Source organism: Leptonotus elevatus, chromosome 2 (assembly GCF_054856555.1).
Source record: "Leptonotus elevatus isolate MCC_2025b chromosome 2, RoL_Lele_1.0, whole genome shotgun sequence".
In the NCBI taxonomy this organism is placed as follows: domain Eukaryota; kingdom Metazoa; phylum Chordata; class Actinopteri; order Syngnathiformes; family Syngnathidae; genus Leptonotus; species Leptonotus elevatus.
In genome coordinates this window covers 29,011,090-29,023,652 of record NC_141240.1, presented here as the reverse complement: position 1 = coordinate 29,023,652, position 12,563 = coordinate 29,011,090, and the positions used below count along the sequence as shown (strand labels likewise).

Sequence of the window (12,563 nt, the reverse complement as noted above, 5' to 3'; positions counted from 1 at the left end):
CTTTTCTTCTTGGCAGGGTGACAACATCCCTGAAAGAGCTGAAGGCTTTGATGCTGTTTTTCTTTTTATTTGCTTCAGCAGTTATTCAAAGACTTCGAAGCTGAATTTGGAATCATGCAAGTAATGCATGGTCCATAAAGAAAGAAATGATTTTTTTTAAATGTTGTCACAAACTGTTTTGCTGAATCATTTCCACGTGTTACATTTGTAGATCATCTAACCTATCTTCACCGGAAGGTTAAACAGTAATAAAATTGATCTTTAAACAAAAATTGTGAGCATTTGATATGACCTCTGCAGTCTGCACACCGGAACCACCATTGAACCCTCCTGTTATGCTATCAAAGTTTAACCTTTTTTTTTTCCTCTCCACAATATGACTATGTTGTGTGTAAAAATATGAAAATATAAGAATTGGGTTTGCAGGACTTGGAAACGCCAAAGACCATGGAATAGTGGTTCTGGTACCATCCTGGTAATCGCACACGTGTCACCATGTTTTCAATTTTTGCATGTATGATGCTCCAATTAGCAGCCACAGTAAACAACGTTCACTGCCCTGTAAATTTGTTCACTCATTCACAGCATTTGGTTTGACTGCATGAGCAAAGTATTGGTCTTCTTTAAACAGTGACACTTTCAATGAATGTATCATGTAATATAAAGTTAGAGCACCAATTACAATTGCAATATTTAAGAATACTCACTTTCTTCTTTCTATTTAATTGTCACTACAATATTTTTATTGTATTTTGTTGCAATGATCCATAGATTCATCCATTCATCTTCTATACCAGTAAGTAGCCTACCACCTCAAAAATACTTAGCGCTCCAAGTACCAATAATGACCTATCTTTAAAATACAGTATCATGAGCACTTTGAACATTAACACTGTGCCTAAATATAGAAAAGCTGTAATTTTTTTATGTAATCAAAACGTAATTGCACAAGTTAAAAATTGTACGTGGATAAATGTTTCAAAACAAACAATTCTACCGGTAAAAGATGAAAAAAAAATCACAACTATTTAACTGATCTGCAGTTATCAAATGTACTGTACAGGATTTAAAAAAAAAATAGTTTTTGAGTTTTGAAACGTTAATTAAGTGATTCCCTTGGGTGCCACTAGAGGGAGCCCACAATACACTAGTGGTATACGCATCACACTGAGAATCACTGTCAGCGGAGTCCTGCACAGATTTTTGCTATATTCCCAAGAGCATCACTGGGCCTGTTTTAGCCACGGCAAAAAACAAACAAACAACTGAAATAGTGTAAAACAGTTTTACGGTATATCTCCACTGCACATGCTGAAGTTTAACAGTGTGTCTAAGATAGTCAAATATGTGTGACGTCTTTCTGATCAGCCAGAAAAGCGACTGAAATTGCCCGCTGGTGCTATGAATGTACCGTGCCGCTGCCAGCAGATGGCAGTGCTGAGATCCATTGGAATAATGCGTAGAAGAAGTGCGGTGCTCTTCCCACTGACATAAAAACACTGGAGGAAACCTTGGCTGGCTGAGGACGTACAGACTTAGCCGCCATCTTGAACCAGGAGTCCCTGGTGGTCTCTTTCATTTTTGATGTGTTCAGCTCCAAGAAATTAATCATAACCTACCAAGTTCTTCACCGATTTTGACACAGATGGGTTTGTTTGAAACTTCAAGCATGTAGTTATGATACCAAACAAAATTTTGTAATCGTGGCTTTTATAACATATTAAATACAAAGTTAAGACCAAATGGTTTTAAATTAAGAAGAGATCAGAAAAAAATGACTTTGGCCATGTATTCAATATTCTTTTTTCTTGCTGTCCCATTGTTGAACAGTGTGGAATAATTTGGAGCATAACACTGGTTAACACGATTTTTCTTTCACTGACCTTTTCAGCTGATTCGGGGTAATTTTGTGGCAATTAACCTGGTGTTAGTTTTTGCCAATTATATTATGTTTCTAAGATATGATTATTATTTTTTTGGGGGGGGGGGGGTGTTATTTGCCAAAATGTAAAAAATGTACGTTGCATTTGCGCACACACATATATGGAATGTTTGCAATGAAGGCATCTCTTTAAGAATGCTTACACCCTCTTTGAGCATTATTAACCACATTAATATTAATATAAAAGTGACACTGTTTTAAATGATTTGCAGTATAAATCTTGGTACAACATAGCAATCAGTTTAAGACATGTACATTCTTTTTGCAGTGATTCTCCTATGAACTGGGTAAGGGACATCTCTCATCAAATTCCAGCAGTTATCTTCCATTATGTTGCCGTTCCATCGACCTTGGTAACATTCCTCCATTGTTTTGATGTCCTGATGAAAACGCTAGCCCTGCTTTTCTCACTTACGTTGCCAAGGTTCCTGGGAAAGCTGGCTCCGGCGAAGTCGTGAATTTTAATGCTCATTTTAGTCATCGAATATCCCTGATTTTTCCTAAGACTGCATTCTCAGTCATTATGTTGATGCACGTGTTGGGATGAACGTTGGGATCTACTTGACAAAGCACAAGCACGCCTGGACAAAGCTGGCAAGGAAACGTGGACGAGTGGAGCGTGCGTGTATACTCGCTCGTCAACTCAAAAGTGTCAAACAAAATTAAAAAATGCGATGATGATTTTTGGCGGGGGGGCTCGCGGTGAGTCAGGTGCGCTCGTGGAGACTGTCGCTTTAAGAGGTTGTTACATGTAGCTGGTGATTTTCCACTCAAACTGATATTAAGGCAAGCGGCTCCAACGAACGTCATGGTCACGCGGGATAATTACCTTAATTGTTTCAATCAACCTTGACGTGACAAACGAGACGAGGAGCAAGTCGCCCAGTTGGCAGGTAAATCCGTTCTTGTGTATTTTACACGTGAAGCCACAGCATGGCAATAAAAGTACCGATGCCATTTAATGTGATGGCAAATGATTTTGATGTCATGCATTTACTCCTTGTCTTTGACGATATGATGTCATGTTTCATTTATATGCTGCGGTTAAAACGATGCCTGTGATAATACAATGCTACAATAGCCACTTGTCAGTGCCTTTTCATTTATTTATGATTATTTATTTTTATAATTATGACTGACTGGATGAATTATCTCTGAATTGAAATGCCATATTAACTCGAATAACCTTGACATAAGTTAACATATCCAAAATTGTGATCTGTGAGAGTGTTTGCTATTCAAATTCTCAGTATTTATTTTGAAGCTTGCAATTCAAATACAATCTAATGTACAGTCACACATGACCCATTTAAAGGTAAATATCAGATGCAAGGCCTGATGTATTAGACCACACATTCTTCAGTGTCTTGTTAATTAAAAATGGAAGGTGCAACCGAGTACATTTGTTTGGGCAAATAAAATGATAAGAAAAATCGCTTATGAGTTCATTTAATGTCATTAAAGAACTGATATCGTTAGCTATTTTCCATTGTTTACCTAATACCGATACTGCCAAAATTGCTGCTTTTAGGCATTCCACAATTATTATTTTTTTTTACAGCTTGTTAGTCAAATGATACACCTTTAGTGGTACTTGGATTAAATTGAACAGGAAATTGAGGGAAACAAGGTGGTCTAATAATTTCTTCCCGTGACTATAGTACTAGTTCTATTTTTCCCTTTACAATGATGTAGTGACACCGGTGGCCAATTCACATCAAAGCAATTAAAGCATCCTTGCTGTTTTTGTCTCTCTCAAAGAATCATACATGAATGTGATGATCGTGCTTTGTTTACACAGACTGTTACAATGTTACATAACAGATGTAGTCCATAGAGCATGACATGGGCCAAAATGCGATGGATTATGTTGTCATGCAGAGCTTAGAGGGGTCGAGCGAGTGTGTGAATGGGAGTGAGAGTGGGATAGTACTTGTCATCCACTGATTCCTGTTCCCCCGTTAAACTGTGCAAATCCTGTCAAGGACCCTATTAGTTTATAATTGATTGCCGTACGCCAGCCATTGTGGACTCGCTCTTGGAGCATTGAGTGGCGTCTAAACTGACTGGAAGAAACGGCATCCATATTTCCTTATTAGGCTATGTTATAGGCTCATACTGGACTTGTTTACAGCGCACAGATGATAAAGCACGTGTCGTGGCAGAATGGAGGACAAGGATTCAAAGTGGTCTGCATACCAGAACTGCTGCAACATGCTCATTAATAGTGATGCTTGGCTGCCAAAGTGTGATGAGGGACCCTCGGCGAAAGCATGCTGTTGATTATTTTTCTGATGCCTTGGTGTGAAATGGAAAATGAGAGGAGAGAGGATAGGATTTAAAGTCCAGCAAGAGTTGTATAAAGCATATGTTCAACAAGCCCTAATCTCAACACGTCAGCCGCTTATAGATCATAATGTGGCTCCCGGATCAAATCATTATTGTCTAGCAAAGTGGATTCATTCACCAAAATAAAACTGGAGAAACCCAAGAGTCACATCAGTTTTATGTTGTGTGTCTTAAAATGTTTTCCATTCATTTTTTTTATTTTGATGTATATAATACACTATATGTACAGAGGATTAATAGTTAAATGATACTTCTTTTTTTTTTTTAAAGGGTTTTCCTGTCCACAAGTTATTTGATAAAATTAGTCTTTTTGATATATTCTGTTTTCATGGCCATATTTGAAAATTTGCTTTTATACCTGAAATGCTGCTACCAGCCATTTTTCTTTCTACAATAGGGAGTTGCAAGTTGCGGATTAAATATATACATGTATAGGTGTTTACAAGCTGAACGTCATAGTGAAATATGAATTGATATAAAAAAAAAACCGGCAGAAGTTCAATGTCAAGGTTCACCATGTCCAACCAAGGAACCTTATGTTTGCATATTGACTTGGTAGATTCATAGAATTTGAGACAAAAATGAGAGCACTACTTGGCTGCAAACAGCAGAGGCGCTGTTGATCCACTCAACTAGTTTGTCTAGAGAAGAACATGAAGGGGATTGGTGACCAACAGCCATACAGACCTCTAACTGAAATTTTAAAAGTAAGTTCCACAAGTGTGTCCTCTACAAACGTGCAGATCCGGTTCTTCTGTTGTGCGTTATTGATGAGAAACGAAAACAAATTGTGGATAGCTTTACCTTGATGAGCTTGTCAGTTGAAAATTAATAGAATTAGTGTTGAATTCACAGGCTAACACAGCTGCGGTTACCTGTTGCTAGGCAAAATCTAAAGTTGTATGTAAGGACTGCAGCTATTGATAATTCCGACCTTACGTCACAAGTCAAAATGGCGGTCTTATGCTTCTTTCCGGGAAGGCTTGACGTCGGATTAATCCCACTCGGACTGTCCCAGTTCCACCATCAAAGCGTTTAAGGCAAATGCAAGCAACAAAGATGGCTGATTCCGATCATTTCCGGTCACGTGAACATATGTCTTGTTTGCCTCAAACGCTTTGAGTTCGAACTGACAGAATCCGACTTCCAACTTTAATTGAATGCAGCATTTATTCCCTGTGAAAGGACGCTGTCCGCTCATTGAAAAGCATTCAACTTTGGTGATCGTCACAGGCAAAAGCAATACAATACATCATGGAAAATGAAGCGTTGCTTTATGGGAATATCAGAAATGCCCGGATGTTTGGAAATGTCAATTGAATATTTTGTTATTCGGATATCCTTCAAATTATCGAGTATTCGGATAATTAAAAAAAAAAATGTTGGGGCTTGAGCGCAACCTTTTGGTTTTCATTTTTAGATAATCAACATTAAAACTGTGTATATCAGCAAACTTGAGACGAAGTGACAGAACCACAGGAGTGATTTTGTTGGCTAAAACGGCACTTGAGTAAAAAAAAAATCTATCAATAAGAACTGCACCCGTGTCAGGCTGTCAGCATCAAAGTGTGCAGTCCTTTTCGTTCATCAAACTGCCTTTGAAAACTAGTCTGATGTCTTGCTAAAGCCTACCCGCTTGGCTAGCTGCTAGCCATTAGCCGCGAACGCTAGAAACAGGCACCACATGCTACGATGTCTGTAATTATTTACAGAAGTTCGATTACGTTTGATTCAACTGTATCGGAAAGTGTGTTACGTTGACCGCTAAGTTTGTATGAAGGAATCCTACAGAGTGAAGGCTGCCCCCACTGGTCACACTGTGATTTTATTTATTGTTGCTTTCCTCTGCCTGGCCCTTGTTATCTTTCACTAGTGACTGCTGGAATTCTCATCAGAGATAAATGTGTATGAGGTCAGCTCCACAACAAAGTTTAACCTCACAGCAGAGCACGTTTGCAAATGGTTTGGTCATTTTCCATGCACTTGCTGTTTGTAATAAGAACAAATTGTGAGTAGGTTCTTAATTTACATATCACAATTGGCAACATTAACTGAAATTGTTCAAAAGTCACCGTTTTGCTGATGAAATAGAATTTGGCCACTTTTGCCGTCGACTGTTTTGTCATTTGCAGTTGACATGAGGTGGCAGTACAAGGTAAAATGGCCGCCCCCTGAGATGGATAAAAATGGGTGGATTATGCTGCTTAATTCATATTCCAAAACACAATATTAATCAGAATGTCGTGTTTGGGCTAGTCGGGTCACGCGCTGAATGTACTTGTACTTATTGGGAGCCCTGCGATTCTTTCTTTTCAATGAGTTGGTCACATTTTGGGGTAATCTTTATTTCTTGTCCTTGTATGCTGAGTTTTTGGGCTCCATGTGCCCAAGCAGTTTTGATGGCGTTTTTTTTTTTTATTGCCTCAATTCCGAGCCTGTCGCGGCATTACGTAGCGCGGGTTTGATGTGTGTGAGTCAACTAGCAATAAATGCGTACCTCAAGTAGGACTGGGGATATTTGTTTCTTAATGCCTCTTTCTCTCTTGTTGTTGGCTCTCCTTCTGTACGGCTGTTCCCCTTATCAAATAAGCTCTCCAAGTGTGTGTGTGTGTGTGTGTGTGTGTGTGTGTGTGTGTGTGTGTGTGTGTGTGTGTGTGTGTGTGTGTGTGTGTGTGTGTGTGTGTGTGTGTGTGTGTGTGTGTGTGTGTGTGTGTGTGTGTGTGTGTGTGTGTGTGTGTGTGTGTGTGTGTGTGTGTGTGTGTGTGTGTGTGTGTGTGTGTGTGTGTGTGTGTGTGTGTGTGTGTGTGTGTGTGTGTGTGTGTGTGTGTGTGTGTTTGCACATTTTTGCTAGCGTGTAGGCTTATGTTTTAACTGCATTACGTGAGCAACATGAGCGTTTTGACTGGCACAGGTGGATAATTTATTTTTTGCGGTGGGATACCAAATGGCCTGTGGCCCGGTTTCTCCCCGGTGGGCTCCTAAAGAACTGGTTTAAGCCTTCCCTTTGTTTCCCCCACTGATTTGTCTTCTGCATCTCCAACTTGAATTGAAAGTGTGTGTGTGGGGGTGTGTGCATGTGTGTGTGTGTGAGAAAGAGGGGGGGGGGGTGTAGTGGGAAGTGGAAATTTACAGTCTCCCATGTTTGTACCTGAGTTGTCTGTCAATGCAAGGCTCCGTCCAATCCCTGCTTTGGATTTAATTGTCTTTAGCCGAGGGGCGGGCCCTGCTGTCAGCTCCACTTCTTGTGACCCGAGCTGGCATAAATGCACTCAGTACAGAGGAATGGTGACAGCTGACAACGACAAACTTTTGACATTGTTGCAGCCATGAAGGAAATGTAAGTTTTCTTTATGACCTTAAATAGACAATGTGATATTTAGGGGGGGGGGGGGTTACTTGTTTGCCATTGTGTTTTTCTAAATTGTTTTAATGAAGAGTGTGTTGAAAGATTATGTGGACTAATTTAATTTTAGATGTATATTTTCTAAATGTGTTAAAAAAAAAAAATCACAATCATTATCCAGGAGAGAGAGTGTTGGCTTCTCTAAAATGTTACAACTTCTACTTAAAATGAATGCATTTTAAATATGTAACTATTTATTTATGAAAATGAATAGTTTTCAATCCCAGAGGCAATTTGAATTAAGTTCTTATCTAGCGTGCATCGAGCGTCCCGGCACCAAAAGTCAAGCAAGCAAGCAGGTGCAGGAGCATTTAGAGGAGCAAAAGAGGGGAAAGGGAGCGAGAGGATGAGAAATGGTGTGGGTGAGATCCAGTTATGTAATGAGGCTGGAGAATGGAAAGCCACTCAGTTTGACTTGCCATGCATAACGAGGGGAGAAAAATGCCAGAAAATGATGACACAGTGCTCACACTTGGACAGAGGGCTGTTGAGGTGAGAGAACTCGGTTTCCAATATGAATGTTGCAAGTTTGATGAAGGCTTGTTAAATGTAAGCTGGCTGTTATGTTGTTGTCGTGCTTTTTATTTGATTTAGCGCAACAGTCATTCACCTCATATTTCACAATAGGTTTTGACCCATGAGCAATGTGAAGTCCCTCAGGTTGAGAAATGATGCATGAATGTAGTATGTATGTACCGATAAAGCCCGTCTTTCCTGGAACATTTATAAGCACTTGACTGACCTTACTGTAAGCTTGTGTGCAAGCGGACTAGGCGTTATCTTCCGCTCTAAATTTGGACCTATGAGTGTTGTAGCACAAGATAAATGTCTAATTTGTCATCTCAAAGGCATATTGTGTTGATTTTCTTACTATCCAACTAGCAATATAGAATTGTGGAATTGTCTTTTGATTCATTAACCATTAAGATTGGTTGATGGCAATTTAGGAATGAACGATTTTGAAAAATAATCCAATTGTGTGTGTGCCCCTAGACCCCCCAACTCCCAAATATTGCAATTGTGAATTAATGATTTTTTTTCTTCAAGGTCCTCTTCCCATGTTTTTTTTTTTTGTAATATGTTTCACATGCTAAAATAAAGGCAAATGAATCAAAATAATATGAAAGACAGTTTATCTACTTCAATTAGTTCACTAAACACTTTGACTTTCAGTCCTTTAAGCATTCACTTCGACAACTTCACAAAATTCCGTGTGGCAGAAACCCAAGTCAACAATAAATACAAACAAATCAGTGGCGAAAGTCGACTAACCAGAAAAAAGCACCCCCCACCCCAAAAAAATAAATAATTTTGCACCCTTTGCAGTTTGAAAATTGCATTCTACTACATTGCAAGGTCAATTTTAATTTCTGTAATTGGCGACTGATAGCCTCGCAGGTTGCGTCCTTTTTAGTTTCCCTAATTTGATTATCTCGATTGAAATCGTCCACCCAAACGTTTCTCCAGTCTTGAATGACCTCCACGCATCAACTGCTCAGATTAGCAAGATTAGCACCATGCCACTGAATATCATGCACCCAGTGATTACACAGCACTGTGTAACGCAATCAGGAGACGGTATTATCTCGCTAATGCTCACCGCTGCCTGCGTCCGTCTACTTCACGTGCCCGCTGTTCTTGCTCCCTTCTCCGCAGCATGGCCCAAAAAGAGAAGCTTCAATGCCTGAAGGACTTCCACAAGGACACGTTGAAACCCTCGCCGGGGAAGAGTCCAGGCACGCGTCCCGAAGACGAGGCCGAAGGCAAGGTGCCGCAGAGGGAGAAGTGGTCCAGCAAGCTCGACTTTGTCTTGTCCGTAGCCGGGGGCTTCGTCGGATTAGGAAACGTCTGGCGTTTCCCTTATCTTTGTTACAAAAATGGTGGAGGTAGGTTGGAGTTGCACGGACAAGAAAGTGGTCAAAGAAAAAAAAAATCATCTGATCAGATTCCTGTTTCTTATCACCCAGGTGCATTCCTCATCCCATACTTCATCTTCCTGTTTGGTGGAGGCCTGCCTGTCTTCTTCTTGGAAGTGGCACTGGGCCAGTACACCTCTGAAGGAGGGATCACCTGCTGGGCCAAACTCTGCCCCATCTTCACGGGTCAGTCCAAACATTTTCTGCATCACTGCTCAGCGCCGGTTTGTGAAGCTTTCTGGCCGCCCGCATTGCCACAATGGAAGGTCAACTATTCGTGGCGAGTTTCTCGAGACGAGAGCTGCTCTTGACAAACCCCGCAGCGCATAGTCCACAATTAATAAATACCTGAGGTCGGTTTAGGTAAATCCGCTGAATCAAGCTCTTGTTGATGTGGCTCTTCGGATAGACTTTCCCTCGCTTTGCATGGACGCCTGCTCTAAGAGTTTGGTGTTTTCATCAGTGGTGGTAAAGAGCAGAAAATGTGACGGCCGTAAAACTTCTCAAATTAACAAAGATGTCAAATTCTGCTGGCATCGCGTCTATGTGGTGTCGTGACTTTTGGGATGCCCTTCTTGTATAGACTTCCTGTGACATCTTTTTATTATAAAATATATTCCTTGGCTCTTTAAAGTTTGGCAAACTGACGTATGACGTGCATGCAACATTTAGTCTCTCGCATTTTTTTGATTTAACAATAGATGTATTGTTTTGGTTGTAGTTTGCATTGGTGTACAAGTTCACTGTGCCATAAGAGGAGCTGATAATACGTTGAGGTGGATTATCTTGTGGTGGTGAACCAAACATTTATGCCATGACATCGGGAATCAGGAAATTGCTCTGTGGACCTCAGGCGAACCTAATGTTGATTATCTGAAAACCTGTTACACTTTAATTTATTTCCCCCACCACAAAATAAGAATTTGCCCCAGACGATCAGATAGTCATTAATATGCAATTATTAATCAGCATTGAAGATGAATAAAATGAATGTGCTTAAAAGCACTATCCGGTGAACACATACCAAGGCACAATGATGCATTGCAGGTTGTGTGTGTGTGTGTGTGTGTGTGTGTGTGTGTGTGTGTATATAATAGATTAATGGGTTCTTGGTTGTCATGGAAACAGACACGACAGGAAAAAAAGACAAGTTGCCTAGCAATGAGCACTGCAGGATCTATTGCCACTGCACAATTTGTTTTGTTTTTCATTTCTGAAGACTGCGACATGCTGTTTTAGTCATGTTCTGTCTGTGCCCGTGATGCAGAACACGTAGACTGTAGTACTGTGTGCCCCTTAACACGCCCCCCCACCCCCCACCCTCCATGTCCACGAGACACACTGAGACCGGAGCGCTAGCTGCTGTTGTCTGCTTTCTGAGGCATATTTGAAATCTCTCCATCGGGTACATTGGAGATAACTGGCCGAGCTCACATCATCACACTTTTTATTACACCTGTCACATGCACATGGGTTTGCATTTGGCATGACAAGGTGTCAACGACGATTTGTATAAAAATACTGTGTAGAGGGAGCAGGAAATTCTGTATTGAGGTTCACACCAAAGTCATCCATAAATAGCACAAAATCATTATAGACGCTTGCCCCTCGTTGACCTCGTTTGTATGAATGGATAACGATAGTAGTAATGAGTTGCTTAACAACAGCGCTTTGTTTACACCGACGTCTTTTTCAGTATCTAGTTGTGCTGTGGACCCTTGGAACATTGAATGGCTCAGCGGTAGAACAATGGTCAGTTTGTCCTGAAATTTCAAAGAAAATATGCTCCAAACAACTGTTAAAAAAATCCAAACCCTAGCGAAAACAAAATGAGATCAAATATCTTGGCCTCTCAGTCCTAATTTTGTGTTGTTTTGTACATGCAAGTACCCTTTGGCCTACAGTGATAAGATAAAGCAGTGGTGGGCACACTCGGTTCTCAAGGGCCGGCGTCGGAGGTTTTCCTGCTGCAACGCATGCTTTGTTTTTAAAACATTGCTAGCCTAGCGCTGATGCTAAAGAAGTTAGCATCAACTTCGGGAGTAATAGTCCTTCAAATAATATTCACACACAAATGCTGTGGAAACTCATACGCACAGGTAAGATAACACTACTCTAAGGCACAAATTCGTCCCAGTTTATGAAAAACGAGTTATTTTAATTAATTCAATCACAACTTTCTTCTGTTCTCATTTTAAGCGTGTACACCACGGATGCACGGCACCACTGCCCCTAAGAGGCCAAAACGCACAGGAACACCAAGTATTTGTTTTGCAATTACTGTTTTAGTATACTCTACAGTATTTTTATTTGTTTATTTTTACATTTTTTTAGTTTAAGGATTCACTGAATTTTCTTTTCCTCAAAATTAAAGGATACAAATATATCCAAGGAGGTTTTTTTTTTGTCATACCAACACACATTTCCACATGACATAGCACAAAGTACAATTCCTGAGGTCCCAGGTTAGCTCACTAAGTCCCCAGACTTGTGAAAATAACATCAGATGAAATAAATATGATAAAGAGGGTAATGTAATGCTTGAGTTTGAAAATGAAGAATTTATTGAATTGAATTGATGATAGTTATAAGGTTATGTTATACTTGACAAAAAGAATAGAGTTCACCAATAAAAAGTGTTCAACGTGAATGGGCGTAAGGCTATGATAGTTTTGAGTAGTTAAGCTTTAGTAGTTTTAAAATCAATGAATAATCATTTTATTAATCGTGATTTCAATCTCAACCAAAATAATTGTGATTATTTTTCCCATAAGCGTCGAAACCCTACTTGCATACTACTGTGTTGTTTTGAGAAACTAAATATAAAAAAATAATAGGAACAGATCTGCTCAAAATTGTGGAAACAGAAATGGTGGACAGATGGGTGCATTCATGTTCCATGAACATCCTGTCCCTGGAGCAGATGACCTTATACACATGCAGACGTTGCAAG

The 12,563-nt window shown here is 40.0% G+C and overlaps 1 protein-coding gene and 1 long non-coding RNA gene across 5 annotated transcripts in view; one reads left to right on the top strand and one right to left on the bottom strand.

The window, feature by feature from the left end:
• The window catches only part of LOC147179496 (uncharacterized), a 16,439-nt gene extending 13,756 nt beyond the window's left edge, over positions 1-2,683 (bottom strand). The window contains exon 1 of the long non-coding RNA XR_015094080.1: positions 2,358-2,683. This is a non-coding gene — a long non-coding RNA (uncharacterized LOC147179496). The remainder of the gene's footprint in view (positions 1-2,357) is intronic.
• LOC147179495 (sodium- and chloride-dependent taurine transporter-like) overlaps positions 2,667-12,563 on the top strand; it is a 25,709-nt gene continuing 15,812 nt past the window's right edge. The window contains exons 1-3 of one of the 4 annotated variants that reach the window (XM_086068735.1): positions 2,667-2,835; positions 9,351-9,580; positions 9,662-9,796. In XM_086068735.1, coding sequence (XP_085924861.1) covers positions 9,352-9,580; positions 9,662-9,796 — 364 coding nt within the window. In that variant the 5' untranslated portion in view covers positions 2,667-2,835; position 9,351. Of the gene's footprint in view, positions 2,836-4,950; positions 4,999-7,464; positions 7,629-8,056; positions 8,187-9,350; positions 9,581-9,661; positions 9,797-12,563 lie in introns of those variants that run through there. The other 3 variants (XM_086068736.1, XM_086068734.1, XM_086068733.1) reach the window with 3 other exon arrangements.